This window comes from Notolabrus celidotus, chromosome 11 (genome assembly GCF_009762535.1).
Source record: "Notolabrus celidotus isolate fNotCel1 chromosome 11, fNotCel1.pri, whole genome shotgun sequence".
NCBI classification, from domain to species: domain Eukaryota; kingdom Metazoa; phylum Chordata; class Actinopteri; order Labriformes; family Labridae; genus Notolabrus; species Notolabrus celidotus.
Window position 1 is genome coordinate 29507588 of NC_048282.1, and position 21068 is coordinate 29528655.

General features: G+C 40.0%; 2 protein-coding genes across 2 annotated transcripts in view; one reads left to right on the forward strand and one right to left on the reverse strand.

Annotated features, from left to right (window-relative positions):
• The window catches only part of LOC117820935 (membrane-associated guanylate kinase, WW and PDZ domain-containing protein 1), a 61694-nt gene extending 50424 nt beyond the window's left edge, over positions 1–11270 (reverse strand). Inside the window, exon 1 of the mRNA XM_034694883.1 lies at positions 10902–11270. The gene's annotated coding sequence lies outside the window, so the exon portion shown is untranslated. The remainder of the gene's footprint in view (positions 1–10901) is intronic.
• Positions 11271–12592: 1322 nt separating this feature from the next.
• On the forward strand, positions 12593–21024 carry gpkow (G patch domain and KOW motifs). Its single transcript, XM_034695823.1, has 11 exons — positions 12593–12814; positions 13035–13204; positions 13919–14064; positions 15507–15613; positions 17031–17235; positions 17358–17490; positions 18004–18187; positions 18319–18439; positions 18750–18819; positions 20584–20669; positions 20754–21024. Exons 1-11 carry the CDS (start codon positions 12621–12623, stop codon positions 20880–20882), a joined length of 1545 nt encoding a protein of 514 aa, XP_034551714.1. The 5' UTR covers positions 12593–12620; the 3' UTR covers positions 20883–21024.
• The last annotated feature ends 44 nt before the right edge of the window (positions 21025–21068 follow it).

Sequence of the window (21068 nt, forward strand, 5' to 3'; positions counted from 1 at the left end):
TGCAGCATCACTGTCGACCTGCTTCCCAACGCCAGCCTGCCATCCATCCTCCCACACAGAAAGCACAGTGACACAACTTGCACAAAGTGTTCAGTTAGAGAATAACAACAAAAACAGCAACTTTTTCTATCAAATCTTAAACACTATAATTCCCATGTGCATGAATCCAGAATAATAACTCTATAAGCCGTTAGTCTCTTCATGCTTTAAGATTTCTCAGAATTTCTCAGCAGTTGGCAGTGATGATTAAAATGCTAAAAATAAAACGACTCATAGGTCTGGGGTATTATCCTGTCCTGTTAGGCAGTCGCATTGTGTGTGTGTTTGATTGTGTGTGTGTTTCTACATTATACGCATGGAGGAGGAGCAGGTCGCTCGAGCTGTAGCTGTTGTTGTCTTGACCTCGTGCGTCTGACGGGGATTTAATGAGCCACAGCCTGTCAGGTCCACTGACGCCCGGACACGTTCCACCGCAGACACACCCTGACACTGCTCTGCTCGCTCCCTGCTGCTGGTGTTGATGCCACAAACTGGCCCTGGCTGCTCGTCTAACTGTGTGTACTCGAAACACAGGTTTAGGTAGCCAATGAGGCTGAGGAGGAAGAACTGCTGGTGACAAAGTGAGCTCATCAAAGCAGCGAGATGGGTTCAAGTCTTGTAACTCAGCACATTTTATCCAGTTATCAAGGTTTTGAAAAGAATACAACTTTTATATTTTTTATCAGAAATAATGTTTTTCTAAATGACAATATGTGACATCAAACTAATAAAAATGTTAAATTAAAACCTTGTCTTTACTCATAACTGGTTTACATTTTAAACAAGACTCTACAACCATGCTAGAGAGATCCAGATTAGCCCCTTTAATTCTATCAAATTAGCATTCTAACTTTGCTAACTATCAACATAAAGGAATATTATGGGTTTTTTATACATTCTGAAGTTTCTTTACATTTCAGAATTATTATCTAGTGATGGTGCTAAATAAAACTAAGATATTTACAAAGAAGCCGCTGTTATTTCACAGAAGCATTACTGCAAACGAGATATGCAGAGCATATGTTAGCAGAGGTAAAAATATTAACTTTTTTTATGGTAAATGTGGTTCACCAACATCATTGAGATCTCATTTATGAAACTGTATGAATTAAAGTTCATGAGTTTTATGTCTGTAGGCATCACAAGACTACAATTACAAGGTTTAGCCAGTGTACTGTTAGCAATTTAGCATGCTAGCGTAGCTTATTATCAATAAGGGTAAGATTTTTGTGAGTTTAAAAGATTTGAAGTACTAGACAAAGAACTTTTATAACATAATACTTAAAGAAAAAAAACATTAACTTCACATGGACATAAACACGCAATATGTCGTTTGAAATATGCAGAGCACATGTTAGCACAAGCAAAATATGTTCTATGCACAAATGAAACATTACATTTACTCTGGCTTTTGTGGTGTGTTGTGGGACAGTCATATGAATGTCAGTTCAATTGTTGTTGTTTTTTATAAGTATCACAAACAAGAATAGCAACCATTCTAGCAGCATAGATGCTATATTTATCCAGTATAATGTTAGGAACTCAGCCTGCTAACATTGTTAATAGTGAATATGAAGGCAGTATTATAGGGATTTCATAGGTTTTTGAAGTACTGGACAAATTGTTATTAACCAGTGATGGAGATAGAAATTCAGACAATCTAGAAAAAATAACAGAAATTCTGTTTGTGCATAACCACACTGTCAATCTGAGATATGAAGAACACGTTAGCTTATATGAAGCCAGACTTTACAAGGGAAACATGAAGCAACATTTATGTGATAAGTTGTGCAAAGCCTGAATAAATTCAGATTCATGTTGTCTTGTTTGAGTACCATGAACATCTTTTTGAATTAGACATGAAGTCTGTTTGTAACAGTATCTATCCATCGGCTCCAGAGATTATTTTAAAAAATACTCTGGGTGGGGAAAAGAGGAAGAGTCAGGGAATAGAAAACAGGAGGGTTTGTAGCCTGGGAGCTGTGAATGTCTGCACATTATCAAAATGGCCCTCAACCAAACCATTTTTGAGACGTTCAGTTTGGTCTACAAAAAAGGAAACTATAAATCCAAGGACCCATGTGTCTACTTTGTCCAAAACAGCATGTATATTACTCCACATGAATTATAGCGCCAACAATAAAACTGATGGATCCACAGTAGAGGACACACTATACGGATTCAAGGATATCTAAGCCTATAAAAAGAATGCTCAATTGAGATTTCTGACCTTTAGGTCAGGAAAGAGCTGACCGACACAGATCCCGTTTCACTGACTTCTCCCCTCCACCAGAGACACGCTCTGAATCTCTAAAGCCTCCAACCTCTGCCTTTCAGTGTAATTTCAAACCACAGCAATCCTTCAATGGCAAAACACACACACTCTTGACTTCCAAGCTATTCTTAGAGATTGTCTTTTTTTGTATTTCTTCACCATTTTTTGTTTAAAGCACAAAGCAAAAGCTTGGGGCTGTTGTGACTCTGTGTGGCATGAACAGCTGCGCCACATCGTGTTTTCTGGTTGACATATGCCTTTTAGCTCTGAATTGCATAAACGCATGCTTGTTTTATCCAGAGAATGCTCACTGTTCTTAGTTAATTAACCATAAAAGTTACTTATTTTGCCTCTAAAAGAGAGGAAAACTATAATTTAAGCTTTTTATCTTAACAAACACCAAAGAGCTTTAGATTTAAGGTCCTGTGCTTTTTAATTCTTCCCAGCGATAAGTCTTTAAGAGCTGGGGCCATTTTATCTCTGCCAGCTCAGTCTGGAACAAAATATCTTTATTGCAGGACAAATTAGCAGTTATTTCAGGTTGGATCTCTGGGGTGATAATTTATTAAAGTTACACAGATGAGCTTTGCCATGGAGCTCAATTATTCAAAGTCAACTTGAAGCAACGAATCAAGGACATGAGGGAATAGCTCTTGACATTGGGGTGCAGAACGTCTTAAAAGACCTTCAGGAAAAACTGGGCGTGAGCAAAACACATCAATTAAGAGGAGTAATTGAATTGTGGGTAAAAAGTCACTCTGGTGAAGGTACACATCACGTCGTAGAAGATTTTTTTTTCTACCAAGGAGGACACAAAATGTACTTCTTCAACCATGACATGACTTTCACTTTGGCAGCTAAAAGCACAAGTTCTGATACATCCCCTCTGTATCAGTAACATTACTGAGGCTTTGTGGGGAGAGCAGTGACTGTCAGCTCTCGTGATCCTCCCTGTGCTCCCGATGTCTATCTAGATGCCGGCCCTCATCCCCATCAAAGCCGTCTCTCAGCTGGTAGATCGCTCTCTGACATAATCGGCTTTGACCACAGACCAGAGTTTGGGAGAAACTTCTCCAAAAGATAAGAAACTTTTAATGCAATCAGCTTTTGCAGCAAGATGTTGCTCTAATTCAGCTCAGTCTGACGATCTTTTTCCAAATGTTCTCATCACTGAACAGCTTCTCTGCAACCGCCTGAGCAGCCGAGTCAAGTTTTACGCCTGTGAAAGCTTCTGTTGGTTTGACTTGTTTGAGCCATGCTCGCTCTGTGTCCACGTTCTGCTTCCGCTCTAAATGAGATCTGCGATAATAAAATTAGCCTGTTCAATTAGCTCAGCTAGACTGCTCCATGAATTTATGCGAGTGTGTGTTTGGTATTTTATGCATGCTGACTCAAAGTTCAGGGCAGCTGTCTTTCCCAAAAGTGAATTTCTCCGAGCATATTGATGGACTGGCTGTGTGTTTTGTCAGCTACAATGTGACCAGAATCCCAACAGCTCAATTTGTTTGTCTCTCTGCAGACACACTCAGTGAATAAACAACTAAAGAAGAATTGAAGTTCTTTATAAGCCAGACCGCTGGTTAGATAATAGAGTTTCTACTGAGCATGTGCAGGGCTGCTGCAGGTCCACAGGTAAACTTTAAGAAGCAATCATTATTGACATTTGCTGCAGTGAAAAATACTAGAGCTGAAACTTTTCATTTTGATCATTCAACAGAATATTAACCATCAGAAAAAATTGCTGATGCTAATTGGAAAAGAAAATTAACAGATTTTATTCCAGGTTGAAGTTTCTCAGTTGTTTGGATTTCCTGCTGTTCTTTCTTAATACATTTCCCACTATTGATTCAATTTATTTATCAATCTAATAAAAACTTGAATGAGCTGTAGGTTTCCACTCACGCCTTTATTGATGCTATAACAATTCCCTTTCCCCTAATAACACGTGGGAAAGGGGCTGCAGGCTGGAATCGAACGCAGGCCGCCCGCTATATGGGCGCACAATTTAACCATTGGCCTAAATCTGTGCCCGATAAACAGTAAAGATAATGAATGGATGGATGGATGTTGGATGTCAATACTTACATTGGCAATGTTTCAGATTGTGAGGTAGATGTGTGATAGAGTGATACCAGGATGAGACTACAGACCACTCTGAACAGCTTGTTCAAAAATCACACAAGAAGATTAGCTCAAATTGTGACATCACCAATTGGTGAATCTCCTCTAAAGGGTAGAAGATGTCCCTTTTCAAACGTCCCGGGTAGGGATGGGCAATGATTTTCGAATATTTGAATATTCATTCACTTTGTATTAAATTGAAGAGTTACTTAGAATATTTTATCATTTTAAAAGTACATTTTTTCATCGTTTTTACCGGTGCCTGGTTGTATTACGGTATTCTCGCCAGACGGTGGCTATAGAGTGTGTTAAAGCTGTTTGCTGACCACATTAGCAAACAAAAGAAGATTTTCTCCGTTTCTGAATCTCACATTACCACACACATATTTCCAGAGACTGAGCTTGGCTGTAAAATGTAAACATGCATGCCAAGTTGCTGCTGCGTCACAGAAACACCTACATAAAGATTGAGACAGATGCAGTGCCCGCTAGCAGCACCTGGCTGATACCTGATGCCCCTCCCTAGTCCCGGGTCAGATTTGGGGTCCAAAACATATGGTCATAATTTATAATTTTTTATTTCAAACAGAGAAACACACGGTTAACCTAATAACAGTGACTTTGTAGGATGGCAACAGTGGAGGAGGCTTCCAGAGTGCTAGGGGCCCCTTAAAGAGGCAGAGGCTGAAATGAGAACACCAATCTGAGATAAGTAAATCATTTTTGAGCTCTAAATCATGTAAAGCTACTAAAAAAGCTATCAAAAGGTCAATATAAAGCCTGATAATTATCTCTTTTTGACATGTCAATAAAAGAAAACTGTTTAATAAGAATAGCAACAAAAGAGTGAATAGTTAAACTACACAATAGTCCTGTTTGGAAAACTTCAACACACAGTCTAAGCTAACCTTCCAGTATTCAGTGCAGACTGCAGGACTTCACTGTAACCTGTACTGAGGCACACTGCTCCTAATCTCACTACATCCTCCCAAGGGGGGATTGGAGGTGAGACAAGTAAGGCATCTTAAATAACCGCTGACCTGTAATTCATCCAAACTAAAAGGCTGTGGAGTGGCAGACAGACAAAAAGAAGTGCACAGGACGGAGGCGTTGTCCCAGGTCTTTCATTTCTCTGTCTTATCTGAAATCCGTGCCCTGACCTCTCCCACCAAATATTTACACTGAAACTGTGCGAGCAACGTGGGGTGCAATAAAGCTCCCTGATGCTCATTCGCTCCCAAATCTAGGGCACGAGAGAGCTCGACACAAAACAGACAGCAGAGGCAGATTTAAAAATAAAAGATTAAATGCTTGTGGGTTACAAAACACAAAATGTCTCCCTCTATCACACACGCACGGAAACACTTCACTCATTATAAAGTATACATGAAAAAGCTGATAAGAACACAGGGGAAGAAAAGTCACTCTCCGCTGCACGCCATCGATAAATCCACAATCTATTCCAGTGTGTGATTTGATATCAAAGCTCCTCTTGTGTTGATGTGGACTTAGTGTAAGATTAAAAGAGTATTGAGAATTAAAGTGACACCCATACACACACACACCTGATAGCATAACACAAGCTTAGTGATGTCCTCTTTTACAGAAAACGGTATCTGTAAACGTCAAAGGGATCAAGGCCAAGGCAGGGGGGTCGCATTAGAGGGATATGTTGTGTACACACTGCTCTTCTGAGGAACTCTACGGCTGGTACAACAACAGGTCATCTTACTCAATCTGCCAGGACGCATTACACTCCTCACCACGATCAGAGATGAACCCTCATCTGGAGGAGGGAGCGGTTTAATTAAACAGAGCAGATCAGCGTCTCAACAGAGATGACGGATAAGAGAGATGGAAATGGAAAAAAGCTGGAAGATATTAGGTAAAATTACACAGACGATGATGCCAAAAATAGAGCCAGAACCAGACCTGAAGGAGGAAGGAATAAAACATTAGCACCAACACAGAGTTGGGTGTGGTAACCTTATAAAGGAACGGCAGAAATCGTAATAACAAAATGTATTATTCATAAGGAAAAGAGAGAGAGGAGGGGGGGGTTCAGTTCACTATAATGAGCATTTTTGTGAGGTCGCAGCTTGGTAACCTAAGCAGGCCTTCGTGTGTGTGCGTGTGTGTGTGTTTGTGTGGGTGTGTGTGCGTGTGTGTGTGTGTGTGTGTGTGTAAGAGAGATACTGCTGATTCAGTAGGGATGGATGAAGGTGACCCTCGCCTGCTCCTGCCTGCCTGTCTCACCACCTGATATTGATCCCAGTTGTCCAACTCACATCTGACTCAAGGATACATGGATTCATTGCCGTCTTGACATTTCAAATATGGAAGAGTGTAAATTGTAACTCCTCACACTATCATTGATTAGTTATTGATTCGCTACCTCAGTCAGAGTCTAACCACTTAACAGAGGCTTATCCGATCCAAATTGAATCTCAGTGCACACAGGCCGAATGGCAGGTATTGGCAAGAACGAGGAAATACCAATATGTATCACGATCCAGGGGCGATAATTCAATATTGTGAAAGTGTGAGCAAGGCCATACGTGTTGATTTCTCAATGACTCAGCCTGTTTGTGGCCTTGTGTTCTTTAACACTTCCTGTCTAAGTTTACATTATTATGACACTGGAAGAGTTAAAGATCACCAAAGGTTAAAACACAACAAAAATTCAACCACAGCTGAAAATCCTGCATGTAAACTATGATTAGAATGTAGGGTTATGAGTTTTACATTAAAGTGGCACCGCTGACTTGACTGACAAGCTTGCACACTGTAGCTGTTAGTGAGGAAACTAAAAGCCTGCCTCAGCTCCACCTCTCCTCATGCTAGATCAACCGAAAGTTAGGTTGAGTCAGCATTTCCAATACGGCAACGATGCTAACCTAAAACACAAGACTTGAGGGTTAGCTTATAACAAGTAGGCTACCACTCCACCACCACTGTGATAATTAAAAAATACATGTTCAAAATTTTCAACAGCGGTACATTACTGAGCCTGTTTGAAGATAATATTTGTATTGCTGGACTCAGCAACACTGAAGGAGTTCTAACTTTATTTTAAAAGCAGGGAATCTAGAATTAAGCCAAGCTAACATAAGCTAATGTTAGCTATAGCTTGACTAGACGTCTGTCCACTAAAAGTGTCAAAGAAACCCTGATTTTTTTTTCACATTAAACTCCTTCCTTGTGCTTTTTTTTGTTTTGGAAGCTCTTTCATTAACCTTGCTCACCTGATAAAATATACCTGTTGTTGTTTGCTATGGTCAAATGATTATTTAACTTAAACTAGGGCTGCTTTTCAACTATATAAGAGTAATTGTTCTCATGCAATGTTTTTAGGAACCAATATGGCATCAAAAATATCACAGAGCTATACCATAGACTATATAAAATATGGACGTAGTATCCGTGACGTCACCCATCTGTTTCTGAAGCGCTGTTTTGAGGCCAATCGGCAGCGGCAGCCATATTGCTGCTGTTGAGCAATTGTGACGTAAAGAGGCAGGCTTTGAGACTCCTAGCCAACAGCTACAGTGTTCCCGCCTGTCAATCAAGTCAGCTGTCCCTCTCATTGGAAGACTTGTAATCTAAATATCTTCGATACAGTGTGTGCCGAATGAGAAATGAGCTATCCAGACTACACTCGTCTTTTGTACCAGGCTGCAAACATGTTTATTTCTGCTGTAAAGATCGGCTTTTTTGAATTGGTGTGTATGTAGTTTCTGGTACTTCCGGAGCCAGCCTCAAGCGGATCCTCGATGAACTGCAGTTTTTAGCACTTCCGCATTGGACTCATATTTTTAGACCGGAGGTTGCCGCTTGAGCAATACCCAAGCGGATAGAGCAACCTTAAGTACTGTAATTGGCTGTTGCAGATAGAGAGTAGGTTACCCCTCCTATATCCCTGTGATAAGAAAAATAAACCTAGTCTTAATTTTCAACAGTTGTGCACCATTGAGCCTGTATAGATGTAATGGTTGTATTGCCTGACTCTTCAAGCTTAATTCAAGCTGAGCATCTTGAATCAATCTAATCTGATGCAAGCTAACAGCCGCAGTTTGGCTAGCAGCCCCTCTGGTGTCTGTTCACTGAAGAAACACAGATTTTTAACATCAAACTGTCTTTTTCCCCAGCATTTTATTATCATCTGAGCTAACATACAGAAGTATACAGCCAAATGATGTGGGACTGGAACATTCTAGTTGCTAATATTTGTTTGCTTTGGCAAATGTCACTGTTTTTCTTTTCTATTGTCACATGATCATTTACCTAAAACCTGCTTTTCTTTTCTTCTTTCGAACAGTTGCAACATGTGGTACCCATAATATACTTTATTAATGTAAAGGCTACTTTTTTTTAGAAGACACAAGACAAAGTTTAGGAGGGCTGAAACATTAGGCCATCAAGTCTGCTTAATGACTAGCCTACTCCATTATACTCATTTGGGCTGTAATATATCAGGGGCATTTGTGATACTTGTTTCAGTAATTGAATGAGTCTAGCATGGCTCCAGTGTGGTAATATTGTTGTTGTTGTTGTTATTGTTGTTAAAATCTCACATCAGACTCCACATGAACTGTTGAGAACTAAGAATAGAGCAGGGTACAACTGCAGAATCCAAATGCAGTGGCTGGGAGCAAAGGTTTGGACCACAGATGGGAGAATGTGCCTGCGTAGCCCTGCCCTGTCAAGGGTAAACTACCATGCATACACACACATATACACATCACACAACAGAGCCCACACACACACACACACCACATGGACCACACACACGTGCACACTTTGTTTTCACCACACCTTTAAAAAGCAGCATGAATATGCATGATGCCGAAGGACACAGGAGGTACATAATTAGACAATCAAGTAGTCCCAGCTGACGTGCATTACTACAGAGGAGAAATGCACCTCACTTCATCCTCCACTCTGAGTGGAGTCATGTTAGAACACAGACATGTATTTCCACTTACTGTCAGTTCAAACTTGGACCGAGAATTGATATGAAAGGACGACAAACCCAGAATAAATGGCTTTTTTTTTAGTTAAAGTGCAAATCAGGAGCTGCTGGGGCCCATACATGATGAGACAGAGGAGAAAAACAGTGTGAGGTCTGGAGCAGCATGAGAGCATGTGTGGACACTCTAACAGACCACATGTCTCTGCTTCTCCTCCTTCCAACAAATTAATGATTCATAATAATAACAGCATAACCTTGACTGCTCTCAAAAACCACAGCAATGCACACCATTAAGTCAGGGTCACACATCCATCACTTCAAATCAGGGACACGCCCTAAACAACCCGTTACACACACATAAACACATGCGCAGCTGTGAGACACTCGTGTACACTGTAGACATGTGTGCACTCACACCTGGCTGGGAACTACACTGTGCATTTTGCAAGTCAGAGTGCATATTATGGCAACATGGGCACAGGTGCAGAGAACATGTGCTACCTGTTTCCATCTTATTTGTATGATTCTGCAGCTGGAGATAAAAGGGGTTAAAAATAACATCCTGGATTGAAAAATAAAAGATCAGAACAAACTTTTCAAACCTGAAGAGTGGTTCACTGGATCACACACACACACCCACACACACATGCATGACCACCTGCTGTTGACAAAGGTAAACTTCAACTGTCAAAATGACACTTATCCCTCAAATCTGCCACCATCATCACTCTCACATACTGGCTGATTAGTTTACATGCACACACACACACACACACACACACACACACACACACACACACACACACACACACACACACACACACACATCCTGTCAGCTTCTCTCTTTCACACACACACACATGCACACACACACTTGGGTTACACACAACAGAATCTCAAATTTCTCATATTTAGGGAAATACTAACCTGCCCTGGCGCTGACACACACACATCCTCTTCAAGCAGTTTATCCTTTCAAAGAGGATCCGTTTGAACGCGTCTATATACATTGACCCGGCTGAGGTTAAACACTGAGCATGCACTTAATTAAATACAATATTTCTTGGTTTAAAAAAAAATACAAATAGGCAGCCTGGTGTGTGTGATGACAAAAAAAAAGCAGCGTGGGAATGCAGTGATGATGAGTATCGTATCCCAGAGAAAGTCAAAGAGAGGCGATGCGCACGGCTGACGGGATATTTGGACAGTGATGCTCTGAGAGCTGTGGGATCTTGTAGAGAGAGAGAGTGAGAGAGGAGAGGAGAGGAGAGGAGAGGAGAGGAGAGAGAGGGAATAATACACACACTCACGTCCACACATGCACACACACAGACACACTATCAGGCAAATCTGGCAGTGGACGCTTACAAATTTAGCAGCTGCTGCACTGCTAAAGGCAAAATAACGCGTTGGACACATATCAGTCATATGTCCTGTTTAACTTGAGAGGAAGTCTTTGCATATGGGACAATAAGTGCTGGACTTCTTTCTTACCTTCATGTTCGCTTTCCCCGCTTCAGATCCCTCCTTCTAATCCTCGCTGGATGGATGCCGTAGATTACTTAATTACGGGTTTATTTGTTGGATTATTCCAGCGCAACAATTACGCGAACAGACAGACGTCGATGGTGTCCGTGTGTCCGAGCAGAGGTGCCATTGAACTGCAGTCGCAGTGCAATCAGAGCACGGAGCGTCAATTGCCGAAGATTAGATCAGATTAGATTACATAGATGCTGGGATGCCCATGAGAAAGTGTGCTCGGGTTGGTGTTCAGGCTTCCAAAAGGCACTTTACGATGAAAGAAAGTACGACAGAAGGCACATGCGAAGGTTATCTTGAGAAGTTAAGGAGCACAAAGGGGAGGGAATAAAAGAGTTAAAAGTACCGCCCCTTATTATTCCCAGCCTCCGTACCTGCATCAGCAGCATCACTTTTCGCTTACGAGTTACAACCTGGATTTAAAGGCGTGAGAACCAAATCACAGATGGAGTTCATCAAATGAAACTTCTTGTATCCTATTTAGCGATAATGAGTGGCATTTGATCACGGTAATAATTCAGAAATTTGGAAAGCTGTGAGAATTATCTTAAATTATCTTCATATGTTTGACAAACAAAAAGTTTTATTTTGCAAGCTATATGGAAATAAACTATGTTATACACACAAATTCCCCCTTTCTGAAGACACAACTAGAAATATTTTTTGGGGAAAAAAGCACACGAAAACATGTTGCAACATTTATAAAGAAACACACCGATAATAAAGAATGTATACTACAACACCTACAATGTAATCACAAATTGTATTTTAGATGTGTAATAAGCTATATTTTCTCTGAAGTTCTATTTTTATTATAACTAAATGCAAACCTATTTATGTTATGCCAATATTGATATTTATTTCTAACTCTTTATAAACTACTTTAACTCTGATATTGCAAAGTAAAAATAATTCAACCATCCTAAAATGTTCGTTTCTTAGGGACAGCAATAATGTTCCTGGGTCAACTTGACCCAGGGCATATTTAATAATCCAAAAGTGTCAGAACCCCAAAAAATCCCAATAAACATTTTTTAATCTTATTATTAACTCCATTAGTAACCATTAAATCAAAATGTAGTGCAATGGTGTTCTTTAATTCTCACAGATCATGGTTCAATGAGGATAACTCACTCGTTTTTTTTTTAAAATTAAATTCATGTTCAAACTTTTTAAAATGTACATTGAAAAGCCCTGCGTATAAATACTATAGTTTAAATGGCATAGATTTTTGTTTATTCTATTTTACTTTTATTATTATTATTTTTTTATGTCGTGATGTTGATAAATAAATAAGAGACACCTCTTCTGTCACATGCTGCCCAGATTTGTATGCTGCATTTAGCTGGTTTGGAAGGCATATGTTACCTAAAATGGAAGGAACGTCTGAATACCACTAGCCTTTCATCCACTGTGACATTAGAAATGGGAACTAATTATTTTAACACATTTTTTTTCAGATTTTTGAACTTTTTAACATAACAGCAGGGTTAAATGGAAAATATCTAATACATCCTCTCTGAGTTGACCGGTCGTTGTGCCATTCATTTTGATGCACGACGGGAGTTGTGGTATCTTGAGAGGGCTCACACCAGGCTCACACGTAACAATCTTGACGTAAAAACTACAACTCCCAGAATTCCTTGTTTTGCTTCTGTTCAGTTACAAACAAAGATGGCGTCGCTCGCGGAGGATACAGGTGCATCCACTCCAGGAGCTTCTGGGGACCAGGGAGAGAAAAAAGCAGCGGCTGTGTCGTTTGGTTTTACTAAAACAGTGAGCAAGTTTAAACCCTCAGCTGGTGAGACTGGATTAAAGAGCGACGAGAGGGATTATCTGATCGGAATCGACCGAAACGAATTGCAAAGGTAGGCTTCGTATGCTAATGCTAACTAGCAGTGGAACGGTTATTTCATTCTACTGAAACTGTCAGCAGTTAGCAACTAAATCAATACTATAAGTGAGTCTGTTTGAAGTCAACGTGGTCTTGGTGTAGAGAATGTGCTTGTCAGCTGTGTTAAATAATGAAGTAAACATTGTTCAGCATTGCCTTGGCTGCTAGCTCGCTGACTTGTTTCTGTCTTGCAGTACAAAACCATCTGAGAAGCCCAAGGAGCTCATCATCCCCCTGATCCAGAAGAACCGCTGGTTCAAACATGAGAGAGCCGGGGACAGCGAGGGGAGTGGAGGCAAAACACAAGACACGGTCCAGGAAAACGACTCTGTGGATTCTCAGGCTGTCAAGGAACTCATTGAAGGTGTGTACATTTAGAAAATATAATGCAGTGTTACTAGGGTTGCCAACTTTCTCACTACTAAATAAGGGACAGGTGCACGGTGCCATGGTGGTGTGAGCATGATGTGTGATATATTCATATTCTGATGCAACTGGAAATGCAGAAAGTATGTATATTCCCTTTAATCCTTACTGTATCATTATGTAACCTCATATGAATAAACCTCAAAGAAACCACAATTTGGCTCTTTACATCAAAAAACAGGCAAAAGAAAAAGATTTCCATGGATACTTTTTGCTGCTCTTGACTGACTCAATCAGTCTTTTGTCCTTTTGCACAACCAGAGAGAAGTCACAATTTACAGATATTTGAAGTTCATTTTTGATCAGCTCTGTGCTGCATCTGTTTCTTGAGAGAGAAGTCTTCTCCACACTTTTTTGCAGGACTTGGCGCATTTGAGGGGGGCTGTGATTGGATGACAGGCGGTGTGATTGGCACATGATCTGCCATTTTATCTGATCTAGGATCTGTAGAGTGCAGTCTGCTGTATTTACAAGTTAATAGTCAATATACGGGACAATTGAGGTCCTGTACGAAACAAACCAATTTAGCCCAATATACGTGATGTCCCGGCTAATACGGGACGGTTGGCAACCCTAAGTGTTACTCTGAGTTTGGAAACTATCATCAGCTGTCATACAAAGCTCATGCTTTCTCTCCAAATCCTGCTTGTAGACTCTCGGAGGCAGCTGGAGCAGTGGGAGAACGGGCCTCAGTCTGAGAGACAACTGAACCTCAGTATCCCATTGTTGATGCAAAACAAAGTACCGGATGGCTTTGAGGATGGGGACCATGTGAAGGTGGATCTACGACCTGAATCTGTGAGTAGTAATATGAAGTTTAAGGCAGAAGTAACCTGAAGTCTGAAGCAGAGATGAACCACTAAAAGTGGCTGGGTCTAAGAGAGGGTTTTCTTGGTTTAAACATTCGACACTCTTCATTCAACATTATTTTTTTCTCATGTGTTCATTAAACAGGTTTTAGACCTATACTTTTTGGTCTTTAGGCATTTATTATTAAGTATTTTTTCCCCTGCTGACAAACCAGGATTCGTCCAGTGTGCCTTTCCTTTGCATTTCAAGCTTACCCACGTTTCTTATGTTTGTTTTTTGTTGCTGTGTTTGGCAGTCAAGCCATGGGATGTACAGTCAAGCCGTAAAATGTACAGCCAAACATAACAGGAATTTGAAAAGGTGAAGAAGAAGACACTTATCACACCTTCATTAAACTCTCTGAAATGAAAGGATAGAAAAAGAACCAAATGACCAAATTCATGAGTTTTCCTCAAGTTTTTCTTTATAACTTCTCCTATTGCGCTTTGTTGGAAATACTTCCTCTATATTTTCAAAATGCCAGCCGATATTGTTTTATTCTCCTACTGTTCCATCATACATATTCATGTAAATTCTTTCCTCTGTGAGTTTCATTGAGGCGTTTGTTTGTTGTTCTGCCTAAATACATTTGCGAGATGTTTTATTTATGAAGTCATGGCTCCCAGGGTTGAAGTTATTTTATTTTTATGAATGGCGCCTGACATGTTAATCATAAAACAGTCTGCTAGAGATGCATTTCAATGAGCATATGAAAATGCCTGACTACACAGAATGTTTACTAGACAGGCTACTTTGACTCAGATTGAAATTTGAGTGTGTGAAAGTGCTGACGGTCAACTGGCAGAATAACACCCATGCGTCTTCTCAGATGTGCGCATGCGTGTGTTTACGATACAGAAAGGTTATGTCGGCAGACAGGCGTCAACGGTCTCCCCAGAGACATGCGGGCGACCAATCAGACCACTTTTCTGTTTCTTTTTATGAAATGCCTCACGCCCCCGTCACTGTCATCCCATATCTGCTCTCAGTCACAGTCGATGTGTCTGTCAGGGGGAAACTGGCTCAGTGTGCCCTGAGCTCATTTCAGTGCACTCTCCTCTGCTCCCAGCTTCCCTCTGAGGACAGCCTTCAGCAGAGACAGAGATGAGCAGGGCCACTGCTCTGTTGAAGGTCTCTGTGGCTGCTGCCTGGTGACTTTAGTCAGCTTAGGATGAGTCGTCTGACAGCCTGGAGCCAAAGGGCTGAGTAAGACCAGCATCATAAACTGCTGCTCTGTCCATTGCCTCCAGTTCCAGAGGTCAAAGTTTACATAAGCACCTCATTTAGCCCTGGCTCTTTCTTGTTGATGAACACTGTGGTTTCTGTATTTCTTGAGTTCAGCGTTTAATGTTTATTTTCTGAGAGACAATATTGTTTTTTGTGTTTATCAGTCAACAGAGGCAGATTATGAGAGCATTCCCGTTGAGGCGTACGGAATTGCTATGCTTAAAGGGATGGGCTGGAACAAAGAGGAAGGCATCGGACGCACCTTTAAACAGTAAGTAACAACCTGGACCTTACCTTGGATTACACCAACGTGTTGTTTAATTTCCAGCTGAAACAATCAACAAGTTAACCAACAAAGTAACTGACTACTATTTGAATAACTGATTTATTTGTTTGCAAAACCTTCTTAGTTCAAGCTTCAGAATATCTTATAATTTGGCATGAAGATAAGCTCTAAGATGAGCTCTTGGAATGTATGAGGGTTTTTCTTTATGACATTTTATTTTGTAAACAATCTGTCACTTAAAAATATAATTGTACAGAGTGATGCGACAGCTCTTATTTTATTTATTTATTTATTATTTAAAAGGACCATGCATATTAATTAACACTTCTGTAAATATGCCAGAGTTAGCCAAAAGGCTAGTTTACATCCGTAGTCCCTTGCCCGATGTTAAAAAGGCTCCCTAAAAAGATCAAGATTAAACAAAGATAAAATAGAGTAAAATAAAATCAAAATAAGAAGGTAGAGGAGAAACCAAAACACAAACAAACAAAAAAGAGAAGAAAAGTACAAATAGCACCATACGATTAAAAATGACTAAAAGCTACATAAGGACATAATATGACAGTTTTTGAGAAAGTGTCCATGGACATAAAATACATGGATCAGGACAATCAGGAAGCAGCAATGAGGAAATGTTAAAGAAGACACATGCAGACACAACAGGACAACAGTTAACAGTGCTGTACATATTTGCATCTGGCAGTGACTACCAATCATTGTTTGAAATTCGTACATTTGAAGGGATTAGATGTTCATATGCTCAACAGTAAACCTAACAGTGAACTAACTTGCAATCATATAAAAGACCACTTTTGTAAAAGCATGGCTAACACATAGGGATGCACCGATCCTTATTTTAGGTCCTGATATCGATACCTGGGCTTTGGTATCTGCCGATACCGATACTAGCTGATCCGATCCCGGTATTGATTTAACAATCTCTATTCCTTAATGTGAGGACAGAATCATGTTTTGGCAACTTCAGGCTTTTCTGACTTTGTAAATCAAAATAAAGTAAACATTTTTAAACTGATAGTATCATTATTGAAGAGATTATAAATTATAAATGTGTACCAGCAGTCTGGTGAGTTAATCATCATAACCAATAGATATTGTAAACACAGACAAGCATAGAACTGAGATGAATAGATCTGCCATATGGATCGACACTATATATTGGTCCCTTGTCACCGATATCCGATCTAGCTTTGTGAGTCCGATCTAGCCGATATCCGATACCAGGATCGGATCGGTGCATCCCTCCTAACACTAAACAATCTTTTGAGGAGATCAGCCATACACCGTACACATCTGTGTTTAATGATTTAATTCTTTTTTTTTTTTTTTCTTTTCTTTCTTTTTTTCTTTTTAATGATTTAATTCTGTTCTCTGTCTGCTGCAGACACGTGAAGCCAATCGAACACCAGCTCCGTCCTAAAGGTTTGGGTCTTGGCGCCGATCGTGCAGCAATAAAGGACCTGGAGCCCACCAAAAATCAGCGTCCGCCAAAACCGGGCGAGGAGCGAGTGAAGGAGGAGGAGCTTGTGATGGGTCCAGGCGGCTTTGTGCTGGTGACATCAGGGCCACATAAAGAGCTGTACGGCAAGGTGAGATTTTGACATGCAGTCATCTCATGAAAAAAACAGTTTGAATCCATACAACTCTCAGTTTGATCTCCATCTTTTGTGTTCTCTAAATAACTCCTGTTGTCAATATTTATGTGCTGCAGATTGAAGGCTTGGATCCAGACAACGCTCGAGTCATGGTGAAGCTGGCTATTGGCAGCAAGACGGTGACAATCAGCCAGTATGCTGTGAAACTGGTTGTCCGCAAAGAATATGAGAAATACAGCAAAGACCTCAGTAAGTCCCTCTGAAGAACAGTTACAAGAACAGATCTTTATACAAACAAAACATTGATTTCGTTGTCCCTTATGACCAAATCAGATCATGTAATATTTAGAGGTCCCTAAATGCCAAAATTGTGTTTGCCTACTTGTAGAATAGACTTGTAATGATAAAAGCAGTATTGCTACAGTTTACTGAATTTTAAGTTATTTGTTTCTTTTTTAATTTCAGAGTTTTCAGATTAGTCTAAAGCTTCTCATCTCAATAAGCCTGGTTTTCCCACAATGTCTTGACATTTTATAGACCACACAACAATCAATCATCAGGTTAATAAACAGCTTCTCCTTAAGTCTGATGACATTTCAGCTTCATGTAGTAAGAAAACTGAAAACCACATTTTATGCTCACCCTTTAGTTTCAGTACTCTAAGCTGCCTTCTTCCAAGAGCTGAAGCTCTTCCACTCGGATACACTGTTCTAATGTTTCCCACATTCTGCTCAATGCCATGCTATTATTTCCATCCACCAGGTCGCCTCGGTAAAGCCCACAAAGACAAGGAAAGAGAGAAAGAAAAGGAGAGAGAGCGAGAGAAGGATCAACAGAGGAGGGAGGAGAAAGAGAGGAATGGCAAAGAGGAGAAACACAGATCTTCAGAAAGAGACGACAGGAAAGATGAAAGGAAGAGGAAGCACAGGGAATCAAGTCAAGACAGGTACTACTCCAGAGAGAGATGAGCCGACATCATACTGACCATGTACCAAGTTTTAATTTTCAATAACTTATGTGTTCGTGTTTTTTTTCTTTGAGTGAGCGTTCTGGTGATTTGTTCTGTTTCTGCTGTAGAGAAAAACCTCCGGTGAAAGAAGCAAGGCGTCCGCCGGCTCCCCCGTCCTGGCTGCAGAGAGACTTAAAAGTTCGCTTCATAGACAAATCTTTCAAAGGGGGGCGATACTACAACTCCAAGGTAATGATGCCCCGCCCACAAACAAAATGATTGTTGAAGCGCCCTCTGTATGTGTCTGCGTAGTTAAGTAGTTTATTAAGATCCACTAACTGTGAGAGTTTTATTATACCCAACACGTTTTTAATCCCCTTACTTTTGCATCTACATTTCATTGCACTGACATTCAATCTGTTTGTGATTCTGGATTAATTTCACTCTGCTGAAATGGGAGCAGTCAAATACACAGTCAGTTGTAGAGTACTGCAGCATATCTTAAGCTGCAGAATTAGAAATGTTACAGCTGTTAAGTCCCCAGCTTGTTTTCTTTCAGATGCGTGTGGAGGACGTCCTGACACCGGGTACATGTGTGTGTCGAACTGAAGAGGGAAGACTGCTAGACGGTGAGTCATGAGTGCCAGCTCACTCTCTCTGTGTGTGTTAGTTTTCTCTCTTCAGTGTTCTTAATTCCTAATTAAGGTTGTAGAAAAAATGTGCACAGTGTGTTGTAACTGTGTCTGTGAACTTACATAACAAAGCTGAGTTGCTTGGGTTGTAAAGGCAAGGAGTTATTCAGTTTGCCGCATGAGTAAGTTGGTGTAAATCTGCCTCTTTGGATCCAGCTTTTTGAGAACATAATAAAGGAACCTTTTTGTGTGCAATGAAAAATAATCGACCAAAAAATCCAGAACACCTATATGAGAGTTTTTAGTCTTAAAGAAACAGTGTGATATACCAGGAACACTTATTTCTTTTCATGACTTCCTGATAAAAAAATATCACACCCGTCTTTTCACCTAGCTTTCTTTGGATGTGCTAAACCCAGACTGACATTAGAAGAAACAGCTTTTAACTTTGGTTTCTGTGGATATGAACAAATGAGATGTATAACATATTGAATGGTTGAGCAATAGAGGCTTTTTGTTTTTTGAAAGCAAGGTGAAATTTTTTCCCTCACTGCCGGTAAGGGCTCCAACTAACTCTTTTATTTTCAATTACTTTTAATCCATCAACTATTTTATCTTTTAGTTGTATAAAAATCCCAGAGCTCAAACAACTTCAAGGTGCTTCTCTGTCCAGATAACTCAAAACTCAAAGACATTTAATCATTGCTGTAAACCTTAAAGAGCACACATCAAATGAGCGTGGTAATGGGTGACTTTTACAAGTTTTTACAGGAACACTGACTTCAATTTGTTCTAGGGATGTCAACAAATAATCGAGTATTGATTAATTGATTGTTAAGAACTTACTCAAACACATTTTTGTGTTCTGATTTTCTATCACGTGGAACAAACATTATGTGGTCTTATATTTTGTTCAGCTATCAGGGAGGTGTTTTAAGTTTAAAGCATGTTTCGATGTGAATCAGATGATTAAAGGTGTTGCACTCAGCTTGGGGCTGCGGCTGACTGAGAGGTCTCCACGAGCGCTTTTTTTCTCTGCTACCGGACTGATTATGACCCGGTTGCTCTCCCGGCTGACACCTGACAACGTACACATGCTTATTTATCTCAATATGAACAAGTAGACAGAAAGCTGGACACTGAGTCTGAAATATGTTTCTGTTCAGGTCTCTTGTTGCAGTAAATCCACATGTTGAAGTCTGAGCCTTCACTTTTATGACTGTATGTCCGCAGAGATTATGAGCCTGCTCCAAATGTTGATATTCAGTGTGTTTAACATTTTGAACACCTCAATAAGATCCGTAGCTATTCAATACTGTCAGTTATATACATTGTGTCGTGAAGGAAAATTTGATTCAGAGGAAAAACACATTTGGCTTTGTTTTTGACACGGAAAACGTTTTTGGTTTTTTTTAATGATTAATCGATAATTGATTGTTAACATTTCCAAAGATCCATCACGGAAAATACTTTAAATTTACATCCCTAATTTGTACACTGTTGTCTTTAGTTTGCAACTTATGTTAAGTGAGCTCCCACTGCAGTTTTTCAAATTTTCTAAGTACTTCAACTTGTAGAGAGTTAGTGCAAAGAACACACACTCTGTTTTTTTATACATCACCAAGCTCGGAATATAACTAGTGGGATGAAGTATCTACTGAACCAGCAGTGAAGAGGTCACTATGTTTCCTCTGAGTGTCAGCATGGTTACTGTTATCAAAGCTTTTAAATGACTCTGTTGTTGCTCTCTCTCTGTGACAGATGTGAAGCAGAACATGCTGGAAACCATCATTCCAAAAAGTGAAAATGACTACATAATGGTTGTACTGGGAGAGTACAGAGGACAGGTAAGCAAACTATCACCTCACCTGCAGCATGTTACAACACGTTTGCACCATTTCTAATAACAGTTCTTCCATTTGTTGATTCAGGTCGGCCGTATTCTACAGCGAGATAAGAACAAGTGCAAAGCGATGGTGCAGCTGGACCGACACGAGGAGAAGGTGTTCACTTTGGACTATGACTGTATTTGTCACTATGTAGGAGCAGCAGACCACTGATCCATCGTTATGTCACCTTTAGTTCAATTCCTTTTTTTTGTTTTCTCATCCCATCAGAAACTTTTCTTTTTGTAATATTCAGAAATAATGGATTTAAGATTTTAAGACATTGCATTTTGTAATAAATCATTGTAAATACGTATATTGGTATGTGATGTTATAACACCAAACACCACACTGTAAAGA

Coding starts and splice junctions, on each gene's coding strand:
- gpkow (XM_034695823.1), top strand. CDS start 12,621: ATGGCGTCGCTCGCGGAGGATACAGGTGCATCCACTCCAGGAGCTTCT. Junction 15,614..17,030: donor ATCGGACGCACCTTTAAACA/GTAAGTAACAAC, acceptor TGTCTGCTGCAG/ACACGTGAAGCCAATCGAAC. Junction 20,670..20,753: donor TGGGAGAGTACAGAGGACAG/GTAAGCAAACTA, acceptor TTGTTGATTCAG/GTCGGCCGTATTCTACAGCG.